Source organism: Tenrec ecaudatus, chromosome 1 (genome assembly GCF_050624435.1).
Source record: "Tenrec ecaudatus isolate mTenEca1 chromosome 1, mTenEca1.hap1, whole genome shotgun sequence".
Taxonomy (NCBI): domain Eukaryota; kingdom Metazoa; phylum Chordata; class Mammalia; order Afrosoricida; family Tenrecidae; genus Tenrec; species Tenrec ecaudatus.
In genome coordinates this window covers 181,974,953-181,992,768 of record NC_134530.1, presented here as the reverse complement: position 1 = coordinate 181,992,768, position 17,816 = coordinate 181,974,953, and the positions used below count along the sequence as shown (strand labels likewise).

Sequence of the window (17,816 nt, the reverse complement as noted above, 5' to 3'; positions counted from 1 at the left end):
TTGATCTTTTCTATATTTTTTGTGTCTTTTTGCTTTCCTGGTGTATGATGCTTCTTGATGTTATTTCACTGGCCTTCTGTCATTAGTGTTTAATGCATCAAATCTATTCTTGAGGTGTTCTTGAAATTCAGGTGGGATAGACTCAAGGTTGAATATTGGCTCTCATGTGCTTGTCTTAATTTTCTCCAACTTCAACCTGAACTTACATTTGAGAAAATGAGGGTCTGTTGCACAGTTGAGCCCAAGCCTGGTTTTAGCTGCTGATGTTGAGCTTTTTGATCATCTCCTACATACCAGAGATGAAATAAGGATCAAAACCATTGTTGGGCCCAACAGGCTCATTCCAGCAATTTCAAGGCAAGGGTTGCATTGCTTAACAAGTATGAGAAAGCTTGGCATGAAGATAGGGGGAAACTGGCACATGAAGAACAGCATAGGAGCGAGGAAGAGTAGTGGAAGAGATGCTTAGTCCTGCCTCTGTCATGTCCTTCTCTTTGAGGTTCGGTGTCTTCTGTAACATGGAGCTACCATTATTTGTCTTGAGCGCAGCCATAGAATTCTCACCCTCCACTTGAGAGATCCAAGCTCAATTCTGAGCCAGTGCACCACATTCACAACTACCACTCCTTGGCCAGTGTAGGCTGCTGTATTGGTATGATTCTGAATGGGCTTCAGTGGGCCTTCCAGGCTCAGATGAACCAGGAAGGAAGACTGGCAATTTCTTCTGGAAGCAAGTCAATGAGAATCCTATGCATGGCATGAGGCTGATCCTGTTGTGAACAGGCTCATGCATTGGGAGCTGACTGGATGGTGGAGTGGTGGTGAAGCTTTGAATTGTCAACCACAGAGTTGGTGGTGCAAGCACACCCACTGGCTTCAGGGAAGAAACGTCTCTATATGCTATACTAATAAAATGACTTATCTGCTTCCAGGCGAAACAAGCCCAATTTAAGAACCTTTGCTCTTGGCACTAGAAAAATTTAGTGATTGAAGTAACTGTTTCTCTCCTCTCTTGCTTCCTTTGTCTTAGCTCTGCAGTGTCAAGATCTTCAGGTTCCCAGTAAGGCTCGAGTGAACTGCTCCCATCCCTTTGGAGTCTTCATGTACCAGTCCTCCTGCAGCTTCACCTGTGATGAAGGCCTGCTCCTGGTGGGTGCAAGCATGCTGCAATGCTTGGCTACTGGGCACTGGAGTGCTGGGCTTCCAGAATGCCAAGGTGAGGTTATATTCTCTCCAGAATTTTGGGAATAAGCTGCAGGTTGTCATTTAGAAGTCATACCTGGCCAGGGCTAGCATCATAAAAGGGCTGGAAAATTAATACATACTCTCTCTCTCAAGCTTTCACTTAGGGACCCTTATTGCAAACACCTTCAAGGATTAGGTGGATGGTCTAAGTGTCAGCCTGGTTGGCAACAGAAAATACAGAGTGGCCCCTGTTAGCCCTTTACCAGGATCCTTGTTGTGGCTGCTGTTCATGCTGTTGAGTCAGTTCCCACTCAGAGTGACTCTCAGTACGACAGAATGCAATGCTGTCTGGTCCTGCATCATCCTCGTAGTCTGTGATTGAAACCAGTGTTGCAGCCACTGTGCTAATCCATCTCACCGAGGGTCTTCTTTACCAGAGACGCAGGGCTCTCTTCATGAGCCAAGGGAATGACTATCCGTAAAGAAATCTAGAAGGAAAAGGGTAGGTACAGGATGACTGTCCCAAGGCTGACCTGGAGTGCCATGGTGGAATGGGGCAGAGTCGTGGAGCATGATGGGAGAAAACAGGCAGAGCCGTGGAGCAGAATGGGAGAACAGTGGGTGGCACTTAAACACCTCCTTCAAGATTTGTATGATATTGAAGAAACTACTTATCATAAGTGAGAATGATGAAAAGAGGAAGAGACTACGCTTTAAACTTGAGGTTACAGTGTTCTCAGAAGAAAGAAACTTTCATATTCAGTATAAACGTATGTGCACTGTAGTGTTATATGAAAGTCGTTGCATTTTGTCAATATTACCGTACCCATCTGAAGGAGAATTGACTTTGGTCATCTGTCTGTGGGAGTAAGAGAAAGGTATGTTTTCTACACCTCCCGGCTTTGTTCCCTACTCAGTGCATCGGATTCTTTAGTTATAATTATGGGGAAATGCTTCTTAAAACAGGGTCTTTATTTATAAAAGCTACAGAAAAATAGGAATATAGAGAGAAACAAAATTATATTCTCATAAATAATTCCATCTTAAACCGAAGACTGTTATGTTCTGGTGTGAATTCCTCCAAATATTTTCCCCATCCACTTTTTTCCTATGCAATTCATGCTTTATGAAACACGTGTAATTTTAGTAAAAAGTTAATGTGTAAAATACTAGATACTTCTGTATTGCTTGCCTTAGGCTATTCACTTTGTACAGATTCTCAACATCTGGCAAAATCAGGCAGATACTTTATTTTTAATGAAGAAGCAAGCACACGTGAACACGCACCACTTCTAACTTGGGTCAACAGTGAATGAATGAATGAACAAGTGGATGAACGTACAAATGAATAGATAAAGTCAGCACGCAGAATGTCCTTCACTCCCAGACAGCTCCTCATGGTTTGTACTGGATGAGCCTTCAAAGCCAGTGGTGTGGTTAAGCTACTGGCTGCGAACAGGGAGTTTGGCCCACCAGGCACTCCGTCGGACAAAGATGTCTGAGTCTGCAAAGATTCACAGCCGTGGAAACCTCTGGGACAGTTCTATTCTGTGTAATAGGGTTGCTATGAGTCAAAATCAAATGGTTAGATGGCACCTCCAGAGTGAGACGTCTGGAGAGAACAGGACGGGGCTATGACCTTTCCCCCTCCATTCTCATCCTGGCTCCATTGAAGCGTGGATACATCACACGTGCTCACAGCTTTAGGGAGGACTTGGGAGTCTTTGGTATGCGTTATCATGGTGATCAGAGCTCTTCCGCCCCACCCTGCCCTGTGCAGGGCACAGAGTACAGTCTGTTGCCCCATATTGGCCTGTCTATGGGCGTTTCACAGCAAGGAGGTTGCCACTCACCACTGCTTCCTGTGACCTTCCAGTTCTCTTCTGCTTTTCGTTCTTTGTTTACTCTGACTAAACTTTCTCCTCATCCTCCAGGGTTGCTGGCTACCTATCAATTGTGGGCTGGACAGGAAGGCACAGCGGGGACTGCAACCCCCCAGCTGTTGTAACATTTCTGAGCGTATGTCAGCCGACAATTTCCCTTTTTAATGCCCAGCCTGCTCTTAGAGAAAGAGCGGATAACAGACTTCAGAGCACTAAGATTCTCCCTCCACACACGCCTTCCCCCAAAGTGGTCGGTAAAGTTTACAGGCTTCTTGATTGTCTCCTCTTCCTCTCCCCAGGGTGCACCCTCATACTCACTAATACTGAAAGATGGTTTAGTGGCAGATAACTTGGGGCAAAATGCTCCATTTGGTGGAAAGGTAGAAGGAGCTGTAGTGGTGCGGTTGGGTATATGTTGGACTGGAAACCTCAAGGTCAGCAGTTCAAACCCACCAGCCACGCTGCAGGAGAAAGATCGCCTCTCGGCTCCTGGAAAGACGCACAGCCTTAGACACCCTGTACAGGCTTGCTCGGAGCTGGAACCACCTTGCTGGCAGTGGACTTAGCGGGGAGTGGGGGGTGGTAGCCAGAGAGGGAAAGGAGTGAAGGGCAGGGAAAATGCTCCCAAGACTGAAGACCCTCAATTCTTGTTGCCCAACCAGGTCTGAGACTGAAGAAATAACACCCTGGAGCACATGTTTGCTTGGCCTTCACTTTTTAATGCCAGCGGATATAGTCCATTTTATTATTATTATTACTATTTGATTGATGAACAAAAGGGTTTCTTGACAGCTATTCACAGTTACATGCTATTGTCACTTTCAATGTTGGTCAAAATCCTGGGAGTTATATAGGAGAGGGCTTCCAATAGTACATGGACATTTTCCCTTGTCTCTTAATTCTATTTTATCACAAACTTTTTAACCCCTCCCGTGTATAGTATGCTATACTTCCCATTTTACTGGTGAAGAAATCAAGGCTCAGAAAGGTTACATGACTTCCTAAGAGTCACGGTGCTCTTACATGACAAGCAGGATGTACAACTGAAGTCTTTGGCTGACCCACAGGACCCCTGGTGGTGCAGTTTAAGGGCTCAGCGGTTCGCTCACACCCCTCCGCTGCTCCAGGGTTGTCTGATATTGTAAAGGTGTGAAGCACTCCTGCTCCATCCTGTAGGGGCACAATGGTTGGAATCGACTCAATGGTTGGCAAGAACTAAAACGATTGCCTGTAGCCGCACTGAGGGAAAGCAGGTTCCATGGCCCCTCAGACCCGACTTGTAAAAAATGCCACCCAAACTGGGAGACTGAGCTCAGCTTTTCAAACAAGCGCACAGTCACTGTGGGATGGGATGGAGGGGAATGACGTCATGATTTTTTAAATTACATTTTAAATGTTCACTTTATATGATTTAAATAACCAGCCAATGTGCAGATAAGCAAAAGTCATTATTTTTCTCATTTCACAAGTAAAGAATCTGAGGTTCAGAAAGGTTATTTGTTGCTAATAGAGCAAAGAGCCAAGATTCACACCTGAGCTCTTTGATCCCCTGGTTGGGGAAGGAGTTTAGGGAGTCAAAAACGTACTTTGTGCCATATCTTTTTTTTTTGGTTTATTTTTTAACTTTTTATGGTGAATTGGGTGAAGGTTTACAGAGTAATCTGCTTCCATCCCACAATTCCTACACATTTAGTTCCACGTCATTGACTGCCATCCTGTGACAACTGTCCCCTTCTCCCGGTGTCTCCCGTGTCCATTCCTCCTTCTGTCCTATACATTTTTGGGGTTTATTTTCTTTTTCCTATCCTATATCGCCCTGCCTCCTTCTCTTCCGATTCCTTTCCTCTTTGCCATGGCTTTCCAGTAAGGACATTAAGCCTATTTGCAAAGAAAGTATTAAGAAGCAGGCACTTCTGCTCATGTCACCTGCATAGCTATCTTTACAGACAGCTCACCCCTCCTTTAAAAACTGCCTCTGTGGGTGTTTCAGGTGTCAATTGCCCAAACATTATTGTTTTATACTTTATGAAATACCAACACGCATTTCTAACCAAATGATGCCCTTGGGTGTTAAGGATCTCTGTCTTTCTCGTACACGTGCATGCATGCGCACGCGCGCGCGCACACACACACACACACACACAACTAATTTCAAGTCACTGAATTTTAAAATAATTTCTCCTCTTCTGTGTTATGGCCCACGGTAGCTGTTACCTGCGCACCTCTACGAAGTCCTCAGGATGGGACAATGACCTGTGTTCAACCTCTTGGGGATTCCAGCTACAAATCCATGTGCCAATTCCGCTGTGATGAGGGATTTGCTTTGTCTGGACCAGAAAGGTTAAATTGCACCTCATCCGGCCATTGGACAGGTTCCTCTCCAACGTGTGAAGGTAGGACCGCCAGTCTGGTCATTCTCCTGGCTTTGGGGACAACATTATAGGAATGGGGAATGGGCAGGGGTTCCTGCCAAAGAGTTCTTCTCCTGAAGCAAGCAGCACATGCCACAGAAAACATCAGGAAATGGACCAAACGTGGCTCCTTCTCTCTCACTGGCTCTTTCAATTGATTTTATGAAGTGTTTTCGTCTCACCGCATGATTTGAGGTAGACCACCATTGTGAAGTACTGAGAGAAGTGGTATCGGCTCCGTTTTACAGATAAAGAAGCTAAGCTCGGAGAGTTTCCATAACTTGTCTCAGATTAACCCGTTAGCACGTGAGGACACCACCTCTGGTTCTGGGAGTTTGAACTCCTTAGAAGGTCTTTCGACCACACGCGTCATTCGTGCATGGATTCATTTATTCACTCCCCCTCAGACACGGAACCCAACAAGCTATTCAGAAACGGATGTGATTTAATCGTGGCCCCTGGAGAATCTTACTTATCTCCCCTCTCCTCTTGTGTATGGGCTATAAGCTTCCTAAGGCAGGATTATGACTTACTCACATTCATATCCTTTGCAGCAGTGGGCTGATAAAAGTGGTTGTGTGACAGCTGTCTGTTGAACTGAAGCTTATTTTCATTTGCTGGTAAAGGTTACTCAGACATACTGATGCTGAACTAGTAGAATCCTCAAAAGCTGCCCATTCTCCATCTTTGATTCTTTCAAGGACAGAACACAAGTCCGACCCATGGAGACCCTATAGAGGGATTCTGAATCTAAGTCTTTACAGCAGCAGGAATTTCATTCTTCTCCCCAGTGGTTTTGAACCACTGACCTTGTGCTTAGTAGTCTAATGCTTAATCCACTATACTACTCAGACCCCTTAACTCTGACTATACTCAAACCAAAACCCATTACTAACAAGTCAATTCCAACTACTAGCTGCCCCTATGTAGGTTTTCCAAGACTAGATCTTCAAGGGGCGTAGACAGCCCTATCTCCCATTGAGAGACTGATGCAGCCCATTGCCTATCCTTTTCATAGTGAACATGTGATTGTTGGGTGCCGTCTGAGGTTCTGACTCTCAGCGCAGAAGGAAACATTGCCCGGTTCTGCACCGATCTCACCGTTGTGATGTTTGATCCCATTGTTGCAGCCACTGTGCCTCTCCATCTTGTCGAGGGTCTTCCTCCTTTTCATTGTCTCTCTAGTTTGCCCAGCATGATGTTCCTTTCCAGGGAGTGCTCTCTCTTGTTCAAAGTAACATGGAAAGGAAGTCTCATTCACCATCCTTGCATCGCAGGATGGCCTTTTAACCGCTATGCTACACCGCCATCCTGTGGCGGCATTTTAAAATCCTGGTTCAAAGTTCAAACTAAGCCCACTGCTGCCCAGTTAGAGCGACTGATAACGACCCAATGGGCTCCATTAGAATCGCCTCCTATGGTTTTCAAAGCTGTACATCTTTACAGAAGCAGACTGCCACATCTTTCTCCTATGGGGAAACTGGTGGATTCAAACTGCCGACCTTACAATTAGCAGGAGAGTGCTTTAAATGCCTGGCTCAATCACTTATAAATGTACACTTCTACTGGCTCAGCTTGCTGCTGTAACTGTTGACAGACACTTGAAAAATGTCAGCACTCGGGGGCCCGATGACAGGTCATCCTGATGGACATCTATTCATGCCGTGTGAAAAACAGCTCTCTCTTCTTGGGCGTAAGAACGGAATAAATAGCCCCCAACCTCAATTGCTCTTCTTTTCCCTTACAAAAGTCACTTCACAGAGTTAGCCTTCATTTTCTTAATTCTGAGTGGAAAGGACAGAAGTTCCTCTCCTGCCAGTAACAATGCCAATGCAAGCTCAAACATACCACCGTCCACGGACACAGGGGTGGACAAGAAGCCGCCTGAGCAATCGACAGCCTTTTGGCGGGAGAGCATTAGGGCAGTGGTTCTCTACCTGTGGGTCGCGACCCCTTTGGGGGTCAAACGACCCTTTCACAGGGGTCGTCCAATTCATCACAGTAGCAAAATTACAGTGATGAAGTAGCAACGAAAATAATTTTATGGTGGGAGGGTCACGACAGCATGAGGAACTTTATGAAAGGGTCCCAGCATGAGGAAGTGAGAGAACCACTGCCTTAGGGTTTGTGTTTCAGTGTTCGTTCATTGATTTCTCACACATGACTTCATCCCTGGGATTTATACCAATAGCCATGTTTAATAAATGTTTGGTCAATGGAGTTAATCTGCCTTTATTATTTACTCAAAAGTTTGAGTCCACTGAACTGAAATTCTGTGTGTCACTCTGGTTATCTAAATGGATTCAAGTTATCAGTGTCCATTTCTGTCCCTGACGAGGCTATCACCGAAACACACGTGGGCCAATCAAGAAGAACTTCACTGGTGTCAAGGAGATTCCAATGCCTAGTAACCCTATAGGACAGAGTGGAACTGCCCCGCCCCTAAGCTGTAAGCCTTTACAGAAACAGAAAGCCTCATCTTTTTCTCTTAGCTGGTGGGTTTGAACGGCTGACCTTGTGGTTTGCCGCCCAACATGCAAAAATATAGCATGTAGCCAAAGAAAGCACTTAGAAATACAAGTACTTACAGTAATTATAATATCTAAGCAAAACGCGCTTCCTTGTCCAGGAAGCTTTCAGAATAAATACCCTTGAATTTGAAGTAATAACAGCGGAGCAGTTTGTCAATAACCAACGGTTGTTGATAAATGATCCTTTTACATGACAAAATCTGTTTGATTTATGACATAAAGAAAGCACAGGCATAGTTCTAGAAGAAGATACCATAGCAATTGTTTATGAGAACAACTTTGGGAAAGTTATGGTTAGTAAATTTAAAAAGCATCCCCCCTGCCCCCCGCTTGACAAGTGGGTTAATGAGCAGCACCACCTCATGAGACACAGTAGCATGAATTGTGGGCGATGGAAAGATTTATGGTGGTGGGCTTTGCAGCTCTCCAGACAGTAGTAAGGGAAGCTATGACACATGACATGACAGCCCGTGGTTTGACAAAAAGTTGCAGGGTTCAGAGAAGGAGATGACTTCTAGCTGCAGGATGAGTGGAAGCTTCAGAGAAGCTGTGTTGACTGGGATCCTGGAACACGAGTGGGGAAAGAGTCAGAGGCATGTAAAGAAATTCAGGGCAGTGTGGGCCAAGAACCAGAAACAAGCATGTAGGAGACCCATTGGGGGAATTCCCAGCAACTTATCTAGCTAGACAGAATGTTTTGAGCTTTCCTGTGCTGAAAAACTTCAGTCTGATGAAACACGTGGGATTTAGTGAAGGAAATAGCTTGAGACAGACGTGATCACTGTAGCTGTGGCTTGGTGCCATCGAAGTCGGTTAAGGTCATAGCCACCTGTGCACAACAGAACAAGACGCTGCCCGGTCCTAAGCCATCCGCCCAATTGTTGTTATGTTGAGCCCATTGTTGTAGCCACGGTGGCAATCCATGTCGTTGAGGGCCTTCCTCTTTTGTCTACCCTCTCTTTCACCCACATGAGGTTATTCTTCAGGGACTGGGTTCTCCCAACAGCATGTCCTCAGTACATGAGAAGAAATCTTGCCATCCTGACCTCGGAGGAGCATTCTGGGTGTACTTCTTCCAGGACGTATCTGTTTGTTCTTTTGGCAGCCCATAGTGGTTTCAGTATTCTTGGCCGGCACCGCAATTCAAATGTATTGATACTTCTTCTGTCTTTCTTATTCAATATCTAACTTCCACATGCGTATGAACTTGGGTCAAACCCTCATTCGTCCTCAAAATAATATCTTTGCTTTTAAATATGTATTTTAAAGAGGTTCTGTGCAGCAGGTTCACCTAATGCCATAGGTCATTTGATCTCGTTGAGTGCTGCTTCCATGAACATTGGTTGAGAGATCTATAAGACTGGAAGAGATGGCAAGATATTCCAGAGGAAGTGGTCTCAGACTGGGGGAGGGGCGGGAATGAAGACCTTCACCACTTCTTCCAGAGATAGACTAGTAGGATAGTGGGGGGTCATGGGGTCTCAGAAGCAGAGGGCACAGAGAAAAGAGGGTGGAAATGCAAATTCTTCATTGTGATTACTTAAATCCTTGGCTCCTTATCTCTGTAACTTCTACTTCACTCCTCTCTGGGAGACCATTGTCCCATTTTTCTGCAGTGAATGACCTGTCTTATTTGTTGGGGAATGCTTACTGCTTAGCAAAATACCCGACACATACTAGGTTCTCAATAAATATTTGTTGAATCCATGGGCCCTGGTGGCATAGTGGGTTATGCATTGGGCCACTACCCACAAGGTCAGCAGTTCCAAACCACTATTCACTCTAAAGGAAGAAAAAGAGGCTTTCTACTCCCATAAAGAGCTACAATCTCAGAAACCCATAGAGGCAGTTCTCCCTTGTCCTATAGGATAGCTATGAGCCGTAATGGTCTCGATGGCAGTGAGAGTGGTTTTTCTTTTTGTCTTAATGAGTGAGTAATGAGCAGAACTTGAAGAGCGTGACACTCTTGACTTGATGTCCCAGCCATTAGGTGTCCGGAGCTGTTCCCCCCAGAACAGGGCAGCATGGATTGCTCTGACACTCACGGAGAATTCAGGGTCAGCTCCACCTGCCACTTCTCCTGCAGCAAGGGCTTCAAGCTAGAAGGGTCCCAAGATGCTGAATGCACTTCTTCTGGAAAATGGACAGCACCTCCACCCACGTGCAAAGGTAAGACAACGTACATACTCTATGAGGACCGTATTCTCTTGCAAACATCTTCTCGAGTAACAACAACGCGTTATGCAGACACAGCTCATTTTAGTGTGCTTCACAACTATTGCATACTTTCTGAAAATTGAAGGTCTGTGGCAGCCCTGCCTCAAGCCATTGTTCCAACCGCATGCGCTCACTTCGTGTGTCTGTGTCGCAGTTTGACAATTCTCACGCCACTTCAATTATTTTATATAAGCCTAGGAGACTACACTATAGTATCAACACAGCGTGTGAACTAGAAAACCAAAACATTTTTGTGACTCGCTTTATTGCGATATCTCTGAGGTATGTCTGTAGAACACTTAGTGTGTGTTAAGTATATATTTTATTATTATTATTGTGAAAAAATTACTGCTTATGAGATGAGTTGGCTTCTGTGTCTAGGGAACACAGTCTATGGATTAAAAATATTTATAAGAAATGACAGGAATTTTTGTTGACAAATGAGAGCTCTTTGGGTTCTGAAGCAGAAATTGTATTTTAGATTTGGGTCTCTTTTACTCAACAGCTATTTTGACTCGGTTGCTTGGTCTCCACTACTTGCTTCTCAGTAATGAATGCAAGGGGTGAAGTCATTGGGCCAATCTGTTGAATGGAGGGATTGAGAAACACAGACGTCTCCCTTGGTCTTCCTATCGTAGGACAGGGGCAGTGACATCGTTCACATGTCACATGTCATGCTGGACTTTGGCCACAGGACAAGACTATCTCCCAACAAAGCAGGGACAATCTGCCCAAGCAAACCCAAGTCTCTGTTACATTACTTATATTTCTACTCTAACTCTTCTTTTTTACTTTAAAATATCAATAATATTATCACCGCAGCTTCCTATTTTCACCAGGAGAATCATCTCTCTAAGTATCCTTTTAAGTAATTTCCTCCAATGGTTATCCACATTGAGAGTAATACCTCTCCTGGAGGAGAACCAGAGCTTTGCATAGGGGATGTCGCTAGAGGCTCCTGCCATGATTTTTGTTAATGGTTAGGCTTCTTTTAACGGAGACATTTTCTACATTGAGACATTTTCTCGCAACAGGCATAGCACCAGCTCCTGTTTCAGCAATCCGGTGTCCAGGCCTCGTCACTCCTGAGCAGGGCACAATGGTCTGTAAGCCCCATCTGGGAACCTTTGGCTTGAATACCGCTTGCTACTTTGGATGCAATCCCGGCTTCACACTCATGGGAGACAGCCCTCTCCGGTGCAGAGCTTCAGGGCAGTGGACAGCAGTAGTGCCAACGTGCAGAGGCAAGTGCCCGGCAGACTCTTCACTGTAGACGCTCAAATGCAACATCGCTTCTGACTGTTGAAATCCCACCAACCCCCTTCAAAACTTCCCCACGTGAAAACCTCCCCACGTCAGTTCCTTCATGAGCTCCACAACAACCTGCCTCCACACCAACCTCCCCACCTAACGCCCCCCACCCCCCCACATCAGAGCTCCTGTGCAGCAGGCACATTGCCTTGCGCCTGCTTCAAACCACAGCCTAGTGTCCACAGATCCAAAGAAGAAAATCATTTTAAGTCTCCGCAATATGTTAGGACAGGGAGCAGGCTCCAAGATGGAACTAGCCAAGTGATTTGTGAAATAATAGTTTCAGTTTGATTAATTAGGTGACGGGTATGTATCGCATGATTTTCATAATTGAAACCTAAATGAAAAGATAAGCCTGTACGGCACCTTCTAAAGAGCCACCACGCTGTGCGTGAAGCACTGAGACGGACATCTTGTTCCTCTTTATGTCTCCATGGAGCCCAGCCTGGACCTTTACCAATGCCACCGTGGGCCAGGCATGTTTATTTGACTTACATTTAATTCCCTGACTTTTAGTTCTTTTCCCATAAGTTGGGGAAAGAATTCAAATTGTCTTGAAAATAGTTGAAAGGGGGAATGGCCTCTCTTCCCTCAGACTTCCAAGAGTCGACCCATGATAAATGCTTACGTATTTTATGGACACATGGAGATGTGCCGGGTAGCTGCCAATCAACAATGGTAGTAATAATAACATTTAGAATAAGAGTATTTTTAAGAAGCAAAATTTTGTAAATAGTATTTGTGGAAACAAGATCAGTCACCCTCTCTGAGGATATTTTTGGGGTGCTACTCTATGCTTTTGGAGCTCTGGTGGGGCAGTGGTTAAGTGCGTGGCTGCCGACAGAGAGGTCAGCAGTTTGAAGCAGCCAGTTGCTTCCAGGAGAGAAGTGGCAGTCTGCTTCTACAAACACTGACAGCCTGAGAAACCCTGCTGGGCACCTCCACTTTATCTCCAGGGTTTCTGTGAGTCAGGATAGACTCCACGGCAGTGGTTGTCTTAGTTGACCATCTATCTATCTATGCTAATTCTTTGAGTGGGTATTTTACATACTGTGTGTGATGTCAGATGAGCTGCTATAAATGGTAGAAATGACTCAACTCCTTGCTGACCATTACTATATGCCCCCAACCACTGGCATGCATAGCCAGGTTATAAATGAAACGATAGATGTTTGTACCTTCCTTTGACATGTTTGCTTTTCCTGCATCCTTTCTTCTGCAGCTGTCAGATGCTCAGAGCTGCAAGGTACTGAGCCATTAGTGATGAATTGCTCCAACCTCTGGGGCGCTTTCAGCTACGGATCCACCTGTACCTTCCATTGTCCAGAAGGTCACTTACTTAATGGCTCAGCAAGAACAGTATGCCAAGAGAACGGTGATTGGTCTACGACAGTACCAACCTGCCAAGGTATATTTTTCCTGGGGATGGAAAGTTACTTTAATATGGTAGATAAAAATCAGCATTTCCTCTCTGTGTGTTTCCTACAGTAGCCTCACTTCCCACCCCTGGATGGCCCTGCACTTACTCTACATTTCACAATGAGTCAAGCTGAGCCTCCAGGTCTTAGACAGAGAGGTGGGAATTCAATTCATTGACTCTGAATGGACAATATCGCCACTCATTTCTTTATCCTCTGTTTTTAATCCGTCCTGGAGTTTCAGACTGACTTAATATGAGAGTTATATGTCTCATCACATATATCACATATCTTTCATATGAGTTATGTATCCCATCACATATACCACATATCTCTGCAAACACCCGGATTTTCCTTAGTAAAACTCTGTTTCCAAAGTTTATTTCCCCTCCCTTTCCTCCTAACCGTGACCCCTGGTAGCTAATGACTTCTGCTTCTTGCATAGCTTTATGCTCAACTGCCCAGTCAATTATTCGTGGTTGAGTTTATTTGTCTGCACGTCCCCTTATGCTGCCATCATTTCATTCTTTTCGTGAGGTCTTCACCTTGACTCAGAAATTACTTGCGATACTTAAGTCTTAGGGATAAAACTGGGTCCTACTTCTTGTCCACGGCAATGGTTTTATCCCCTCCTGATCTTCTCTGGTGTCCGGTTGTACCGGTGGCCACCGGTGAGCTGACAATCTCAGCGTTCTGGGGAAACCGCCAGGGGGAGGACTGGTCTCTTCCGACACAGACCTTTTGCATGATGTGTGTGTTACAGCAGGACCATTGACTGTCCAGCAAGCCCTGACTTATTTCGGTGGAGCCGTGGCTTCTACAGCTGGTCTCTTGATGAGCGGGACACTGCTGGCGTTGCTGAGAAGACGGTGCAGACAAAAAGGTAAAGGGGGAAAGAGGCTTCTCCTTACTTTACTTTTATGTGACTTTTCTGAGGTGGGGGTGGGGTGGTAAGCCTTCACGTCAGTTGCCCCATGTTTGAACATATTTGCATTAGGGAAACAAGGTCGAGATAAGTGGACTTGAGAACTGGGAACCCATCAAAATGGACTAAGGGGATGTCATACAAATTCAGATCTTTGTACAGGAAGATCTAAGAATGGGTTTGAAACTCTGAGTTTTCCTTCCAGGAAATTCCAATGAGACTGGTTTTCAGGTTGGCACGTGGGAGCCTCTGGTGTAGGTGGCCTCAGGTTATCACCAGTTAATGGGAGAGGGTCTTGTTTCCCTGCTTTCTCCTTTCCTTCATGCAGTGCATTTAGTTATTGATCAGTTTTGTTAGGGCCTGGGGGTGTAGTCAACAGATGTCTAAGCCAGCAGGGGAGACATACCAGTTAGGTCAATGCTGATACTAACACGTGGCTAAGTATGGTAGGCAAACATAACCCTGGTGTTCCTGGAGCACAGAGTAAACCCAAAGCCAAGCCAGCTCCCACGGACTCATTTCCATGTAATGGAGACCCCATGGTGTCAGAGTAGACATGTGTAACATAGGGTGTTCAGTGACGGATACTTGAAAGTAGACTGCTGGACACTGGAGATACTTGCGGGTAGAATCAGACCTGTCAGTCGTTGAGCCTGTGACCTGCACCACCCAGACAGGAACTCAGAATGTCATCGTCATTGTGTGCCACTGATTCCATCTTGACCCACGGGACCTTAAATGGCAGAGTGGGGCTGGCCTGAAGGGTTCCTTCGGCTGTAATCATCCTGGGAACAGATAACCGAGTCTTGGCTCCTGTGGAGCCACTGGTGGGTTCCAACTTTTCCCTTTTGAGACCTCAGAATAAACCCACTGTTGTCTAATTGATTCTGACTCATAGTGACCCTATAGGACAAAGTGGAACCATAAGGTTTCCATGGTTACACATCGTTACAGAAGCAACCTGCCACAACTTTCTCCGAGGAGCAGATGGTGGGTTTGAACTACCAGATTTTTGGTTAGCAATCGAGTACTTTAACTGTGCTATCAGAGTTCTGGAACTCAGATAAACTCAAACCCATGGCCATTGGGTTGACTTTGAGTCGTAGCGACCCTATGTAGCGTTTCCCAGGCTGTACATCTTTAATCTGAAAGCAGGCAACCTCATCTTTCTCCATCCCAGAGTGGCTGGTAAATTGGAAGCCATCCCTAGGAAGTCAGCATAGGGGCGACTAAAATTGGGGTGACTAAGATTGGTAGGTTAGAAAAATAATTTCATTTAAATTGAAAAAGCACTGTGTTTTAGGTGAATGTTCACAGAACAGATTAGTTTCCCACTGAGTAGCTTGTACATAAAGTGACCCCCACCTTGGCTGCACTTCCCAAACATGCCCCCGCTCCTCGCATAAGCACCCTATGGTAGGTCGCGCTTTCCTTTCCTCCGGATTTCTATCCCCTCTTGCCTTCTCACCATTGCTTTAGACCAAATGCTGTCCTTATGATGTCTTATAATCGACTGTCCTAAGGAATCTGTTCCTCTCGGTCTTACTGTTTTCTTTACGGGCCCATCCTTTGTTTGGCTGAAAAGTGCTGTCTCCAAGGAGCCTCGGCTCCAGGAGAGAAGAGTGTCTCAGGGCCCTGGGTTCAGGGTTCCACTCGTCTCTGTCAGATCAGTAAATCTGGTCTTTTTGTGAATCTGATTTTTTTGTTCTATGTTTTCTCCTACTCTGTTATGATCCTACTCAGTGAAATTGGTAGTGGTAGTCGGGCACCATCTAGTTCTTCTGGTCTCATGGTCATGTAAGCTTCCTTGAGTTTTTGATTTTCTTCACTGTCCTTTTCTCTGAATGGAAACAGACCAGTAGCGGTAACTTACATGGCTAGTCACAAGCCTTAAAGACGTCAGAAGCTACTTACTAAAGAGGGTGCAGAACCATGTGATGCCAATTAAAGTGAATGTCTCTCTGAGTCTACTGTCATTCAGCTTTGAACCTAGGAAGTTCATACCACGAGGTTATGTCTAAGAAGTTTCCACCCTGCTTCTTGTGTGCTTACTGTTTCTATTAATGTACCAGCAGCACTCACAATTACACATATAAAAATATCCATAACTGAGCCCATATCTGCAGGTGAGTTTTCTTGCTTACACATTCCCACACCTCTTTACCATACCAATCTACCTGTATATTCATTTCTAAATTATTGTCTGTTAACTCTCTTGTTGCAGGACTGTTTAAGTTATAGCAATTGCCATGAAAAACAACAATAACAAGAAAATCCAAAGGCACTGCCATTACGTCAATTCTGACTAGAGTATGGCAACCCTACAGAGCACAGTAGGACTGCTTCTGGGTCTCGGAGACGCTAACTCCTAATGGGAGTAGAAAGCCTCATCTTTCTCCCTCAGAGCAGCAGTAGTTTTGAATGCTGACCTTGTGGTTAGTAGACCAATACATAACCACTATACCACTGTGGGGGAAAGGCCAGCCCCCCACAACTAATCACAGGTTCGATAGGCATAATTGTATGGTATGTATATATATATATATATACATATATATATAATAAAGTCATAGAGCATATGAGAGATAGAAGAGAGATTGAAATAATGGAGTCAGACACATTTCATAGTAGCAGGCTCACCTCAGCCTCACTTGGTGGTCCAGGGGGGCGAGAGAGAGAGAGAGAGAGAGAGAGAGAGAGAGAGAGAGAGAGAGAGAGAGAGACTGGACAGCAGGAGATAGGGGGAGGGGAAGGAGGACAAGGGGAAAGGGAACAGGGGTGTTATTGGGGGCACACATGTGACAAGAAGGGAGGATCCTAGATTCAGGATGGCAGCCTAACTTTGATGTCACTGAGAAGGTTTGACTTGTTCTCTGGCTCTCCATGAAAACCATTATCAGTAAGATGTAAACTCCATCTACAGGGACCAGACTGAAGGCCACAAGCCTTTAGGGAGAAGTAGCCCATTGTCCTTAACAGCAGGGAGCAGGCCCTACCTGTGGTGGGCCAGACTGTAGTCTGGCAACTGGCTGCCTTCAGGGAGGTTGTCTCTAAGCATCTAATCTCTCATGATGTGCTAGCAAATAGCCTCTAATGTTTGGCATGTCTTTGGGGAGACAAAGCTGGGGAAAAGTCTTTTTATAATCCCACATACCACCCAGGCTCCTCAGTAATCACTATAGTTGTGCTTTACTCTTGCTTACTTCTAAGTTCTTCCTTTGTCTTGGTCATGCTGTGCTGACTTCCCCCATAGGCGTGCTCCCTTTTCTTTCACCATTATTAGCACAGGTCTTCTACTTAGCAGCCATGGTGGCAGTGTAAGCATTGGACAACGAACTGCAAGGTTGGCAATTCAAACCCATCAACCGCTCGCTCCACAGGAGAAAGATGAATCTCTCTGTTCCTATTAAGATGTACAGCTTTGCATACTGTACACAAGATTGATATGAGTTGGATTCAACTCAATAACAGTGAAATTTTCTTCTTCTATTTAATTACTAATTTTTCCTCTTTCCGCATTCCATTCCTGGCAACCATTAAATTTTCCCCCGTGTGTGAATCTTTTCGTTCATTCGTTTTTATATTTGTCTTAACAGTGTTTGTCCTTTGGCGATTCGCTTCTTCCACTCAGCATAATGTTCCCCACATCCATCCACGTTGCGAAATGTTTTATTATTTGTTATCATTGAGCAGTGTTCCATTGTGTGTATGCACCACAGTTTGATCATCCTGTCACTGGCTGTTAGACACGTAGGTCGCTTCCATCTTGGACGTTATGAATACTGCTGCAATGGACATGGATATGCATGGGTCTATTCCCGTCGTAGCTCTTACTTCTTTAGGGTACATACCTAGAAGGGGGATTGCTGGATCATGTGTATTTTATCACAGATCTTTATCTTTCACCTTTTAATTTTCCTCTTATACCAACCATT

At 45.1% G+C, this 17,816-nt stretch overlaps 1 protein-coding gene across 1 annotated transcript in view; it reads left to right on the top strand.

The window, feature by feature from the left end:
• SELP (selectin P) overlaps positions 1–17,816 on the top strand; it is a 50,882-nt gene that overhangs the window by 28,867 nt on the left and 4,199 nt on the right. Inside the window, exons 9-14 of the mRNA XM_075540977.1 lie at positions 1,031–1,216; positions 5,276–5,461; positions 9,994–10,179; positions 11,262–11,471; positions 12,761–12,946; positions 13,720–13,839. Of these exons, the coding sequence (XP_075397092.1) occupies positions 1,031–1,216; positions 5,276–5,461; positions 9,994–10,179; positions 11,262–11,471; positions 12,761–12,946; positions 13,720–13,839 (1,074 nt within the window). The remainder of the gene's footprint in view (positions 1–1,030; positions 1,217–5,275; positions 5,462–9,993; positions 10,180–11,261; positions 11,472–12,760; positions 12,947–13,719; positions 13,840–17,816) is intronic.